The 15,331-nt window shown below is 38.6% G+C and overlaps 1 protein-coding gene across 2 annotated transcripts in view; it reads left to right on the top strand.

Annotated features, from left to right (window-relative positions):
* rpa1 (replication protein A1) overlaps positions 1–9,838 on the top strand; it is a 29,157-nt gene extending 19,319 nt beyond the window's left edge. For both annotated transcript variants that reach the window (XM_005739369.1, XM_005739368.2), the window contains exons 13-17: positions 1,442–1,571; positions 4,096–4,272; positions 5,354–5,461; positions 5,752–5,838; positions 9,103–9,838. In XM_005739369.1, coding sequence (XP_005739426.1) covers positions 1,442–1,571; positions 4,096–4,272; positions 5,354–5,461; positions 5,752–5,838; positions 9,103–9,210 — 610 coding nt within the window. In that variant the 3' untranslated portion in view covers positions 9,211–9,838. The remainder of the gene's footprint in view (positions 1–1,441; positions 1,572–4,095; positions 4,273–5,353; positions 5,462–5,751; positions 5,839–9,102) is intronic.
* Positions 9,839–15,331: the final 5,493 nt, after the last annotated feature.

Below are 15,331 nucleotides of genomic sequence, written 5' to 3'. Positions count from 1 at the left end.
ATTTTTTTTTCTCCCATTGTCTTCCCTGAATTACCGGGAACACTAGATGAAAATGGGTTTCTGATATCACCGTAACAGCCCTGACCCTGGCCAGCTCATCAGTCCCTCTGCTGTTGATTCATTTCACAAGCCTCTCAGCCTGCCTTCCCCTCAGATGAGCCGTCCCTGCTTTGACAAACACAAACGGATTCTCTGCGCAACAAATTTTTTATTATTATTTTTTTTTTTTAACTCAACTGTTAAATAGACAGCCTGCAGTCTGTTGATAGTCATGTGAACAGCAGCGTATTGTGCCTCCTGCCTGGGTTGGGATGTGTTAAAATGAATGTTGCAGTCTATAAGTGGGCTTCTGCACAGCAGTGTTGTGACGAGTCGAAATATGTTACATATAATTTTATCAACTTACCATGGTGCATTTACTTAAGGGAAGACCACAGATTGTACACATCAACATGTTTTTCCATAACTGCATATGTATAAAGCTTTTCATGCCTCCAGAGGAAGCTACACAAAAATCTCATAAAGCACTACAAATTATGTCACTTTTCAGGCTGAAGACTGTTGTAAAGACCCCTATGATTCCTTATTTGGTGTGTAGACCAAAGGTTATCTTTTTTTTTTTCTCCCCTTCCCCCACAGCTGAAAGTGCTCTTATGAAAAAGCCTGGTTGGGAATGCCTGAGAGTCCCTTGGAGACTCTGCACTAGCAGTATTAACTTTTTGACTGTTATTCAGCACCTTTACAAGTGTGATGTGATGGTTGGTTGGTATTGAATGTGTCCTGCCAGTCCTCCACTGTGAAAGCTGAATGTATTTTGGCTATTGGAAATCAGAAAAAACGGCAAATGCCCAGTGCTGAAAAGATGCTCAACCCCTTGTCACGGCACTGACGTTTTTAGAATCTGTAAAAAATGCGCCGCTCCCATTTCAAACTGTAAAAATGCTTTCCAGCTTAGGGGTAAACGCCTTTGATGTATTAGTGGAGTGATCAAACTGTCCATTAGAGAGAATTGCATAGAATAAAATATGAGCTCTGATATTATCAATTATAGTTTTTCTTTTACTTTTACTGTCATATAATTCAGGAATCTAGTGAATGTAATAAAAAGATATACTTAACACAGAGCTTTTATCATAAAATCAGTGACAGAAAATTAAATGACAGCTATTTACATAATCAAATAAGCCATTTTTATTTAAACTGGAAATATTTGTTTGTCAAATGTGAAAATGCTTTGTTTGTCTTGGTCCTTTGTGAGTGAATTTAAAATGCGTTGGCTTTGAACTATTAGTCTGACAAAATGAGCAATACACATTTTAATCACTTTCGCAAATTTGTAGTCCAAACAATTAACTAAAGAATAATCAAGAGCTTAATCAGTAATAAAACCATTTATTCGGGTCAAATCAGCAGCAACTGGTATTTGCTGTATTCTACACAGGTATGACAAGGAGGGGCACGCTATGGATGGACAGTCTCTGACAGAGGTGAAAGGTGGCAGCGGGGGAGGAAACACCAACTGGAAGTCTCTATCTGACGTTAAGACTGAGCATCTGGGACACGGAGACAAGGTACACACACGCACGGCTTTGTGTTGACACGCTTGAACATTAAAGATATGGTAACCCCAATATTGTTATTCAAGGTTGCCTCTTTGATGATATTCAAGGACACACTGAAAGGCCGCTGTTGAATCCCAAACAATAAATATGAAATGCTCGCAGTCAAAATGCATTTGTTATTAAAAATCCAAGGTGCATGCTGCATTTCTGTATAGGCTTCTGTATTGTAGCTTTTACTTCTAGCTCTGCTTTGCAAACCTGAAACAAAAAGGCTTTGGAATCGGCGTTGTATAAAAGCACTGCACCAACACGTATGTGCGCTTAAAACCGAATCCTACTAAAGTTCCTAATCCTAATGCAATATAATACATTGCCTTGTGGGTGTCTCCTCCATAGCCCTGTTGTATGTTCTTGGTGAAAGTCGCATTTAATTCTAGTGCTGATTAGATTCTACATTGGCTTTATTCTTTGCCCATTTGTAATGTAATTCCTTGCCCTCAAATAGGTAAAGTAATATATGTTCAATTTCCTCGTTTTTTCATCAGTGCTGTTGAGGGAAATGGAGCTCGGTGAGGTGTATAAATTCTCCAAAATGGATAATGTGACCTGTGCTGAGATCTTAATTTGTGTAGTTTAACATAATTTAACACATTAGTAATCATCACAGTATGATGAAAACGCTCCATAAAACTGGGACAATTAATAGATGCAAGCAGTTATGAGGGGATCAATGAGAACAAGTTTGAGACTGTAAGGATTGATATTCTGGCTACGTGGAAGCTTAGGAAAGCAAGGAAATGCTTCAGACAAAGTACAGGAGTGAGACTGTTAAGTAAAATATACTTTGTTTAAGGAGTAATTGTGTTTTAAATAGTGAGCATAAGTCAATTAGTGACCCCCGTCAAACATCTACTGTGCTGAGGTGAATGATTTCAAATTACAAATAACGCTATTGGTTAGCAGTGGTTTACACATTTGCCTCACAAGCAGAAGAGCTCCGGTTCGATCCCAGTAGGAGACGAGATCGCTTTTGTGTCCTGACTGGAAGGGCATTGAGGATCTGCCAAAACATGAGGAGCTACTTACTGTGGTGACCCCTTGTGATTACGGGTGCAGCTGAAAGTATCTGTTCCTTCTTCGTCCATCAACGCAACTTGTTGATGGATTTAATCTTTCTAACATTTTTAACACAAATATTCAGCCAATTTCAGGTGAATTTCTTTTGTGCACATGATGAGGCTCGGTTTTGACAAATGAGGTTAGTCCGGTCTTTAACCCTCTGAGGCATCCTATACATAAGGGCATGGGGTCAGGCTTTCAAGGCCGCACCCAGAGAACTTTGTTGCAATTAATTGTTGCCGTCACAAAGTCTTTGTGTGCCACAACCTCAAGTTTCCACATTGCCCCTCTGCCCTTTCTGACAGCAAGTGGTCACCCTCCACTTGTTGGCTTGACATCCCATTTGTAAAAGCCAGTGACAGGGCCAAAAAAAAACAAGTTCTTCTGCCCTGTTCCTACTGGTCTGTCACACGTTAATTAAAGAGGTATTTTCTTGATTAATTGGAGCTCTTGGAAAACTAGTAGAGGTTGGTGTCAGGATTATATTTTTGCTCAATCAAAATAGTCAAGGGTTTAAAAAAAGAAAGCTTAGACATTTGCTGTGTGTTGAAACAAGATTTGTTTCCCCCGTATTTTCTCCCTGTCATTTACCTCATTCCTAAGGGCAAGTGACATTAAGTAACAATTGTCCTTGAGCTGGAAGTTAATTGAGGTGATTGTATGTCATGTAATAGCCATGGTCAGTATGAACAGAAGAGCAGTTTAAAAATCATATTTTTATTGCACTTTGCTCTTGTTTGTATTTAAGTTAACCAAGTTATTACAGACATTTTCATGGTTTTCTGACATCTGACTTGAACATTATCAGACATGGAAGGTCAGTTGCTTTGCCAAGGCACAGTTATTCATCCTTCATCAAACCGTGGAAAAGCCAGACTTATGTTATGACAGGCTATTCTGAGGTTAGTATGAGGTGGGAGACTCTCCAAAAACAGTCAGCTTTTGGACTGCAACAAAGACGGAGAATAAAAGGACAACTAGAAACTAGAACTGTCAGGAGATTTGTTTCCATCGACTATGGCAAATGTCACTTGGTTGATGTTTTCCATGACAACAAAGAAAACTTCCTGGAAGCTGTTTACATGCAGCATGTTTCTCAAGTTTGAATCCGTGGAAAAGCAGCAGCTCCCTCAATAGTTGGCATTTGTGTTGCCATTAGCATTCTGGTTGGCAGTGTTGGTTATGCATCTGCTCCTTAAATGATAATAAGTTTATTTCTGACTATTCGCATATATCACTGCATAGTCCCAAAAATGCCATCTTAATATTAATTTTATCCTGTTTCTATTTTGGTTTGCATTAGTCAACATCCACAACACAAAGGTCATGAGAGTGAGACGTGATGAGTATGTCACAGTTACAATGTTTATACTTTTTTTTTTTTCTTTTTTCTTTTTTTGGGTCTTTTGTTTAGGCTGACTACTACACCTGCGTAGCTACGATTGTGTTTCTGCGCAAGGAAAACTGTCTTTATCAGGCCTGCCCGAGCCAAGACTGCAACAAAAAAGTGGTTGACCAGCAGAATGGCATGTTTCGGTGTGAGAAGTGTGACAAGGAATTCCCCAACTTCAAGTACCGCCTCATCCTCTCTGTAAGTGATTCAGCGTGGGTCCCCCCAAAAGCTTCTGGCCGTCTTTTCTTTCTTTCTTTTTCTTTTTAAGCGATGGCATCCACTTGCAGAAACATATATGCCCATGCACACATTGAAAGATCGTTTTCGTTGAATCCTGAGTCAATGATTCTTTTAATACGTCTAATAAATAATCTAATAATACATCTAATAAACTACCAGGCATCAGATTGGTGAAGATTTTGTAAATTACATGTCATGTACAAGGAGGAGAACAGTGCAATGCAAAACACTGCTACAACTGTCACGAAGGTCTATCTGTAGCTCGACTGCAAAAAAATTTATTAAATCAGGTCTAATATGAAGTCCACTAACTAAAACTAGCACGTCACAAGTCTGCCACAACTGTGCACAGTCATTTGAAAGCGAGCTTCAAAGAACAATCAAATTGCTTCCAGCGAAAATGTTGTAGCTTTTTTTTTTTTTCTTTTTTTTTTTAAAAAAAAAAGCCCATCCCTACCTTTATATTGCCTATTATATCCTGGGGCTCAATCCAATCCACCCCTTTTATGGCTCTCTCTGTGTTTAAACATATTCCCAATCTGCTCTTTGTGATTAAATTTAGAGATGTATAAATCCCATTCTGCAGTTTCTGTGACGCAGTGTAATGAAGACACATGTTGTATTCCCATTTTGTGTGGTTAGTTACGTTGGGTTAATTGCAGCAGCTTTCCTGTCGGCATTACCATTTTACACAAAACACAGACATGAATGCAAACAAACTGCATTTTTAAGTATAAAAGACAAACTCGGTGAGCAACAAGCAGTGAGAGGCATGCATCTGAAATAGGCAGGTTTTGTTTCGTACCACTCACCAGTTGACTTATTATTATTATTATTATTATTATTATTATGCTCAAGCTTTAGCTTAACCTGTGTGCGCGCGCGCTTTTGTGTTTGTGTCACACTTGCCGGGAGTACATAGGCTATCCACTAACTGTTACATTTTGTGAAAGGGTGTTTGTTTGATATAAGCCAGGCTACTCTGGTCAATAGTTGTTTATGCATTTAACTTTTTTCCCCCCCCTTTATTATCCGTCAGGCCAACATTGCAGATTATGGGGACAACCAGTGGGTGACTTGCTTCCAGGAGAGTGCAGAGGCTATCCTGGGCCAGAATGCAGCTTACCTGGGGCAGCTCAAGGACTCGGTGAGGCTTTCTCTGCTGAATGTAATACTTTCCTCAGGGAACGACCAGGGCAGAGCTAAACTTTAAGCTTCATGCTCCCCAAACATGCACACACATACGTTTCTGTAGACAAATGCAAATATGTCTGAAACCTGTGGTGCTTTGTTTCTTCTATTTATAATTACTTAGAAAAATCAAAGCTTTTTGTTTGTTTGTTTTGTTAGACACTTACTTTCCTTTGCACTCAAGACTGTTTGATGAAACTGGCTTTTGATTAAAGGATTATATCTGAACTTTTAATTAAAATTCAGAATGAAGCTGCCTTCGATGAGGTCTTCCAGCATGCCAACTTCAACACTTTTGTCTTCCGCAACAGAGTGAAGCTGGAAACGTATAATGTAAGTAAAAATTTTGTGGTAGTGTGAAAAAATACCCAGGGTTTTGTCGCTGCAGCACAGTGTCAGACAGACCACATGCATTTAGAGAGAAAAAAAGAAATCTTGAGAAAAATGAGGCCGTGTCTCTGCGTCCCTGAACTACTGAAACTTCACAGCGGGAACATAAGAGGTTCTGGTTGTTTTTGTTGTTCTTCTTTTTAACATGGGAGAGTTTTCCCATTTTGACTGGCAGAACTGCGTCTTAAAAAAAAAAAAGAGAAGCCGTCAGTGTTTGTCCTGGGATGCTGCTCATTTTCAGTGGCTTTGTGAAGGATGCACACACAGATTAGCTGCGGTCAGTATTTCCTGTAGGCCACACAGATAGAGGTTTGTTTTGAGGGAAGCACATAAAAGAATTGATTGGGCTGGGACTCTGAGCAGGAAGTCTGGAGCCAAGCCAGAGACTGCATCCGCCTTCAACACACAAAAAAGGGCCACTGTGTCTGTCACATTCAGCTCAGCATCCTAACTGCCAATGGCACTGCTACAAGCATGTATTGGCTTCTGTCTCCAAACCCCATATTCCTTCAACAGAGACACCTGCAACCCCTCTTTGAGTTCATTTTCTACTTCTCAGCGCTACAATCCAGCCATTGTGTCATGCTCTCACACATTGTTGTGTACTTTGATTTATAGGCTTGATGTGGGACAAAGCAGGTTCTTAACAGTTGATAACAGTCCGCTGTAACACAGTGTGACTTGCATATTGACCGGACCCCTCTAAAGAGCATCATCAGAATATTTCAGGGAATTACACTCTTCGTTTTAACTGAATGAAGTTCCCCCGTAAGGAGTGTAATAAAATTGCCTTCTGTAATGCCAGTAAGACAGTGAAACACACCATCAGCACATTTAAAGGTCAGTCTAGCTATATCACATGTTGGAATAGAATCCATCACATTTTTAGCCAAATACACAGATGCGATGCAGTGCAATTATTCAAATTAAACTTAAGAAGGTAATCAAGCACTGGCAATTTAGATAATTATTGGATTGTTTCAGCAATTAAGGACTTCTTAAGTATCGTTGCCATCATATCCTTTGTATTTTATAATGCTGGTTAAAGAAAATGAAAAGTTTCATCTCATACTGTAGGAAATCCTTTCCCATTTTATTGCTTTTTTTTATTACATCTTTCTCCTTTTATTTAAATTATTTTTTAACTGGTACAAAATTATTATTTTTTTAAATGTATATGTACAACAAAGTAGAGCACCTTCTCTGATTATCACACTATTTAATGGTTGTACAGTTAAAACAGTGTGAAGGAGATATGTTTGGAATTAACGATGCGAACAAACTCAAATTAGAATGAAACTCATACTAAAATAAAAAACAAAGACAGGGTTGTGGGATGTTGCTGGTGTCAAAGTCAAAACCTGAGGTTGCCATTATTAATCTCATTGAACTACATTTCTATGCATAAGGTCTTAAATAAATGATATTATTGTCCTTTTAAGCGCAGTATGGGGGCTGTGTAATACTATGATTAATTGGTGAAACTTCTTAATTATATTTATCTTGCAAAAAATGTTCTGCATAATTTAATTTAATGTAAATCTGTAGATTAAATACTTTGATCAATTGTTTATTTGACCTCATAAATATTTCAAGTCAGTACTTGACCTTTTACTTGCCTGGAACCAAGTAGCTCTCGAGTTTTTATTGTAGCTTTTCTCCCACATTGATCACTACTATTCCAGTTTTAAATAGAAATAGCTGGATTTGAAGGGATATCTCCCTTATTTTGCCCTCATGAGTTCTGTCTGATGGGATGTGGTCCTCTCTTATCACACACTTTGGGGCTTTAGTGCAAGGTGAGGGGTGTGAGTTTAGAGGGGAGCTAAGTGGTTTCTGGCACTGATTGGTCTCAGCACAGCAGGCTTTTTACTCCACCACTCCAAACTGGATGAGTTGCACTCATCCATTTTCCAGTCTGGAAGGAACTACTGGTATAACACTCCCAGGATAAACAGACTGTATATAAAAGGACATATCTACCATGATGTCAACTGTTGGTAGTTGAAGTTCAGTCTGTTACCTGAGGGACATTGCATGCACATAGTAAAAACTTGCCAATCACAAAGTAGCCCTGGAGTAAAGCAAATGAATTTCCCAGTCTTGCACTATGTGAGACTACGTGACTCTTATGGGGACAAAAAGAGCATAATGTTGTAATAAATAGGACTGAAGTCTTTCTAGGAAAGCGTTTGCTGGGGTTGTAGGTGAGCAGTGCACTTGTTCTCCTATAGTAATCTCTTCACAGTACATGACTTTTCTCCTAGCCAGATGAGTCGCCCCTGCTGGTTTTTGGAGAGAGTGAAGGTTTTACACACTTTGCATTGGTTTTAAGAGTGGAAAGCTGTGTCCACCTTTTTATGTGGGATACGTGGACAGTGTTCATTAGCCTTCAATTTTTGTTACAGTTTAGGCAGAACTGGTACAACTGCTTTGTGTTTAATTGATGAACTTTACTTTTCGTGATAATTAAATAAAACACCCATATTTATATCTGAACTTCTTGCTTTTAGCATTTGTGAAATTTGGCCTTCCTGTGCTAAAATGTGCACCGTGCAGGGCTCCCCTAGGTCGTCTGCCCTGATTCTAACATCAATTGCCATTCATATGATTAAATTTGAGCAGTTTGAGGTCGCTTTATATTTGTCTGCATATTTCACTTACAAAAAAAACCAAGCATTAAGATCTAAAAGGATTTATTTTTTCTTAAAGAATTGGGTTCATATCCAAAGAAAAATGGTTTACTTTTCACCCACTTAAGCAACAGATGATCAGCGGAGACAAAAGGAGTGTAACCACTGTTTAAATGCAGAGAGTAATAGCCCTGGTAGAACGGCCTTCCCCTGTCTAGACAGCTATGGAGATGTCTAAGGCTTTAAATGTTCGACTCTCTTTCATTGGTAATTAATTATATTACATAATGATTTTTAGTTGTTAACAAAATCTTGTTGAAAACATTTACCATGGGATAAATGCCAAAGTCCAAATGGCTCTATATATTTATACAGCCATTTGGAGATATATCTGTCTATATCGATAGAGACAGATATATATCGATATCTGTCTGTCTTTGTTGTATAGATGGATATCTATATATGATATAGAGAAATGGAGATATATATATGTGTATACGTACATACATCTATCTGTTGGACTTGATTTTTTTTTATGCCATTTCTCATATGAATGTCATTTTCTTTCTGACAGGATGAATCGAGGATTAAAGCTACAGTGATGGATGTAAAGCCTGTTGATCATAAAGAGTATAGCAAGAGGTTGATCCTGAACATAAGGAAACTGGCGGCTAACCACTAGGAACCTTTGACAAGTGTTCTAGTTTTGTTTGTCCTTGCAAATCTTTCATTTTCTGTACAAAAAAAGGCTGTCACTGTGTTGTAGTTTTTGCTTACCAATCAGCTAGGTCAAAATGATCTTTTGGTACTCTTTGTCCTTTTGTCATGATCATATAAAAAGGATCTTTTCTTTTTTTTTGTTATTATATGAAGTCAGAAGAGAGAGTGGGTCAGTAAGGCACAAAAGAAATCACCACAGTGTCTGTCTTAAGTAAGCCACCTGTTTATGTGTATACTGTGGTCATGTGGAGGTGGTAGCTGCTTTTAAGCAGAAAACCAGCAAAGTAGCAAGCACTCCTTTTCACCCTCTGACGTGCACTTAGAATGGCAGGGCTGGACCTGCGCATGCCAGATAAGACCATTTGCTTTCCCACTCTTTCTTTTTTTATTTTATTTTTTCCTCCTCTGACTCTCACATACTTGCAAACATAAGCACATACACACATGTGCAGTGTGGGCCTAATGGGAAATGTACTACGTTCTGTTTTGTGTTAAGTAGAGACATATTTGTGTCCACTGTGTGTTTCACAGATTCTGTAGTTTTGTTTATTTGTGATAATTATCAGTCGGAATAAAGATATTTGTAATCACGTTAAAAAAAAGTGTATTCCTGTTAAGTATTGCGCATAATTAATGCAAAACAATAGTGCTTGGAACACCTGATCCTGGGCTGAACCTCCCGCCCCCTCCCATTTTTCTCGTTTTTTTGTTTGTTTGTTTGTTTGTTTTTTAAAAGTAAACATCAATAATGTGTGCGCCCCCCGCCCCCAGTGTGCATTCAGGGGATTTATGCGAGAGCTGGTGCACAATGCCCTCAATCCCCAAAGGTTTTGCTCAGATGTGCAACAGATTCCCTGCAAACTTCACTTTCATGTTCTATTAAAGCAGAACATCAGTGAGGCTGCACCTTCCCATTTTTCTTGTGATAACATCTAGTTTCTGTTGATCGTTTCTGTTGCCTGTAGTGTGTTGAAATGGATTCGACCTGTCTTTAAATGGTAAGGAAAGGTAAGTTTTACTTGGAGGGGAAACATGCTTGGAGACATGGATTAGGTTTACTATAACCACACCCCTCCATTTCTTTCCAGGTAGCCTCTTTTAAACAAAAACAAAAACAAAAAAACCTCTATTCCTTTTCATTTCAGTTATTAGTGCTTTTCTAGATGTTGCAGTACATTCAGAGTATTTTCAGAGCAACACAACTTGGATGTAGCGTCAGATGGTGTCAAATATAGACAGTGATGCTTTGTTCTGTTTAGCCTACCAAACACAAAGATATTGGGGCTTTTAAGGCATCCAAACTGATTTTTGTTTTTTAATTCATGTGCTTGTACACTACTGTTGAGCATGAGGTTTGTAGATCTTGCAGCATCTCTGGGGACTTTGTTGTGGTGAGGTGGCATTGTCCTTGTTTACATCTGCTGCCCCATAAGCTTTTGTGAAAAAGGAGAACTTGCTATGTTATTGGCTAAAGTAAAATAACCAGGTAATTTAATTCTCACACCTGTTTCCAAGTTGAGATGATTACACAGTTCCAGGCAAAAAAACAAAACATAAAACATCGTAATCTGTTTATAATTGGATTTCTTACTTGTTAGACTGATAACATAAAGTGGACTGAATTAGATTCGTTACCCAAGAATAAGCTGCAGTTGCAGCTTTATTAGCAGTGGGTGAGTATGGCTGGGCAAAACGTTTGTGACCGATAATCAGTCAAAAGACCCATTTCTGGTTCGAACAGCTCCATCGGGCACAGTTTAAAATTTTTTTTAAAATGACGAGATGGCGCATCAGTATAGTTCACGGCTTTCTTCCCAGGACTCTGTACAGTACACTGAAAATGTAAGTTTGTACCAGATATAAATTTAAGCTTAGCACCCTAGTAAAGGCCATTTTGTATCAAAGATAATTGCATTTAAACAATTAACCTACCTACTGACTGTTTGGCAGAAGCAACAACTTAATTTCAATCACAAAATGTTTTTAGTTAATCTCTATCATGCAGTGTGCAAAAAGCAAATTGCTGAAAGTAATGATCCCAGCAACTGGTCTTGTTCAATGCCCTGGAGACGCCTTGAATAATAGAGCAGTAAGATAAACTTGTCTGTCATTGTGTAAATTAGTTAATATAAATTAGCTTTATTTTTGTTTACCCTTCAGCTTATTCTAATAAGTAGTCTGTTTTATTGAGAAAGCTTACTGTTTTACTATAAATGAATGCAGTTTCTTTTTGATGACCCTGCTTTGACAGGGTTCATCCATCAACTGTTAAATAACAAAATGTTACCGTATTTGTCTCATTTCTCTGGTAGATGTTTGCGTTGTAGTCCATTTATACAGTTTAACTGAAAGGACTGCTTAGCGGTGTTGAAAAAGAGTTGCTTGTCAGCAGTTTGAACTCTTCCCAGTTTAAAAAAACACATTTAAGAAGGTGAAATTAAATTATATGAAAACTCATCAAATCAACTACAGGACTTGATTGCCAACTAAACAATGTGTGCAATTACCCCTGTGAACCTCATAATCAAACTCAAGGTGATGATTTGGTTGTAGAAATTAGAGCTCATAATGTAAAATACTGAGTGGGACAAGCTATTAACTACTGCCAAGCCTTATGGCTTTGTCTTGTAATTTCAAAATTTACATTCAACCCAAATCTAAATTTTATTTACAAACTTGGCACTAGTATTATTTTATCACAATATCTACGGAATAAACTAAAAGCTTGAGTCTATGTCTTCATATCATAGTCGGGTATTTACACAAAGCACTAAGGATGGGGTTTTGGCAACAGTCAGTATGAGGCTTCCAACAGGTGAATCCAGCCATCGCCTTTGGACTGGGATAAATTAGAATTGCAGTAGTGAATAATAATAAATATTTATTTATTGCCATATGCATTAGTTTAAAAATGCATCTGATTATATTATACTCGCTGCCAAAGGTATTTTGGCTTTTGGTGCAAGGATGTCACACGGTTTCTGTCTATTCCTCAAAATGTGAGTAAAATATTCTGAAATGTAAATAATTCCCCTGAAAGCATAGCACACGTCTGTGATGTAGTGATACACGATTATGACCAGTAGGCATGAGCATATTTCAGTAGTGCAGAATAAAATGGATCAGTCTTATTAACGTTGTGCTCTGTGCCAAACACCACTGGGCATGTGTGTTGCTGAGTTATGAAGAAAGTATTCTTGTTGCCCCAACTTACACCAGGCATAGTACATATTGGCGAACCACAGGCGGTGCTGCTGATGAGCCATTGATTGCTTCTTTGTTGTGCTCATTTATTTCATCGAGGTGTTTATAGGGTTGACATTTTCTGTGTCAGTGCTGGAAAATATAATTTATAGGTTTACATGTCCCCTTAAAGAATGACACGAATTTAATTCTGATTACAACTGCCAATAAGATGGAGCACCTAAGGCACCTTGTAATGCTTGATGACTCCTGGGCTGTTGCTGGTTGGCTTTCTACCTCTGCAAATATTTTGATCTTCATTTTATGTCATAAATTTTAAAGATTAAATGCTACAGTCCATTTTTTATTTTTTTTTTGCATAAGAGCAATTTTTTTTTAGGAACAATGTTGTTTTTGTCCCGGTTGTGGAACATTGGACTCTTTTCATCCTCTTGAGGATATTCAAGGGTGTGTGGGAGTTTGCCCAACCAGTCTATATGTGTTTGGTGAAAAAGTAGAATGAATGGATGGAGTGTGGTTTCAAAGCTGTATGATGTCTAAAGAAAACCCAGTAAAGACTTCTGAAAACAGATTATTAGTGCCATTTCCCTCTCTATGCTGCAGATCTTTATCCAGGTCTGCATCTAAAGAAGCTCCATCTTCATCCAGAACCCATCTCACCATTCCCAATTGTTATTCCCCCTCCCAACATCAGGGAGCATCTGAATCAAGACAGATTTCTCAACAGCTTCACACCTTAGGATGAACGCTTTTACCCCTTACCCATCCTCCTGAACCATCCTATATCCCTACAACTATGTAGACTTTGTCTCACACACACACACACACACACACACACCAACTTTCACCTACACGATCACCCGACTTCTCCACCTATACAACTTTGCACACTGCATTGTAAACTTTGTGCATAATTAGACTACCCATCTCCATTTCAAATACACAACCCTGTTGACTATGTGAATATTCATCTTGCATTGTGTACATTGTGTATTATCAAGTGGATATACTGCTGTTTTTCAGTCTTTGGGAAACAGCATTTCATTGTTGACTATGGATGCAGGAGTAATGGCAATAGGGTTCAGTTCAATAATACTCCATGATTTGCTCATCTGGTAAATTTGCAATACATTGTTATAGATAGCTGTGTTATATGTCGATTTGTTTACATAACGGCTTGAGGAAAAAAAAATCTGAGTTGTTGCCTCAGTGTCTGCTTTAACATAAATACAAACAAAAGCCATTTTGCCAGTGGGATCGATTAATCCTATGGAAAAATGTATTCCTGCAATGCACTGATTTCAGTACAGGCATTTAATGTGTTTCTGGTAGTCTGTATTTCAGCTTCCTGATTGTGGAATCGGTCCAGACATTATGGAGTGCATGGTCACTTAGAATACACATAGACTACAGGGTCTTTTTTTAAAATGAGAATATGTTGTATATCAATAAGTTATTGTTTTTATCAACAGCCTCATCCTTGGCCTTTCCCAGTCTGCTGTTTATTCGCTTTTATCGCCACTACTGCTTGTTTGGACCAGCAGGTTGAGACTGTGGAATGCAGGAGAGCCTGTGGCACTGACATTAAGAAGATGTATGGGCGGTAGGAGGACCCCTTGGGTACTGCTGTAATGAATGGGAGTTAGCAGTGTGTGTGTGTGTTTCTTATGATTCATGAGTCTTGTTGCCTTCCTGGTGCACGGGTGTCCTTTCCTGGGACCGGTGGAAGGCTGTGTTTGTATTTGAGCGTGCAGCAGTCCAGACTAGTCTTGGGACCTGTTGACCAAACACAAGTAGCACTGTCTCAGCATGGCTATTTTAAAAAATTTTTTTCCTGACTGGCCACTTGGAGAACTGCGATTGTACGAGAGAGGGAATATTTCTGCCAGGATTTGTGTTCAGTCTTCAAATAGGGTGCAGAAAATTACAATGACAGTCAAAATGTCTGGCAGGTGGAAAGCCGATCGTTACAATAATTGTTGCAATCAAATAAAGTAATAATCCACTGTTGTTCTGAAAAGCAGAGCAGATTGAATCTGTAGATACAATTGTGTCTTGGGCCCCAATCCTGTTTCCACTTTAATTGGATTCGGGTATAGATAAAGTTCTGCTTGTCTTCACAAGCACTAGATTATAAGGCCGAGCAGTGAGTTTGTATTGTTTTCTGCAGTGACTCCTCATCATTGTCAGGATCCTGGAAAATGCACTTTACTTTGATTCAATTTCAGTGAATCCTTTTCATTTCTGTGGTCTGTTTTTCTCACACAAATATTCTCAACAGAATTGCAGACTGCGGACACATCTGTTTTGTAAATTCTCCAGAGCACGGTAGCATCATCTAGTTTGGGTTTTATAGTTTTGGTCTCTATAATTTTGTCTGGCAAAATCTTTCAGGAGACTGCTTGCAACATGTAAGTGATAATGATTGGATACTTCAGAGCTGAGTATTGGGCGATTTGGTATGTGTGAAGGATGCTGTCTGCGTCATTAAAAATTAATGTTATATAGATGAATTGTAAGGTGCTTACTTTCCTCTGACGTTGTCCCCAGTTCCACACAGATTTCTCTCCATTTATTCACTTGTTTTGGAATTACACTATGTAAGTTTCTGACTGTATCTGACTGTACTTTGCTGGATTCATAATTCCATCAATTTTTGACAAGATCCCCAACAGAACTGGCTGAAATGCCACCCCAAACCATGATAGAGCCTCCACTCTGCTTATGCCAGTATAGTCCACCTCAGCGGTTTCGGTTTCTTTTCATTAAGAATGGCTGATACAATTCCTGATGACCCTTCAGGTGCATCTCTCAGGTCTTGTGACTGATCTTTGCTGGATCCCCCCCCCCCTATTTTATAAGGACGTGACTTCCAAATT

Source organism: Pundamilia nyererei, unplaced genomic scaffold (assembly GCF_000239375.1).
Source record: "Pundamilia nyererei isolate P.nyererei 1_Seehausen unplaced genomic scaffold, PunNye1.0 scaffold00091, whole genome shotgun sequence".
In the NCBI taxonomy this organism is placed as follows: Eukaryota; Metazoa; Chordata; class Actinopteri; order Cichliformes; family Cichlidae; genus Pundamilia; species Pundamilia nyererei.
This window is presented reverse-complemented; position numbering and strand designations above follow the sequence as displayed.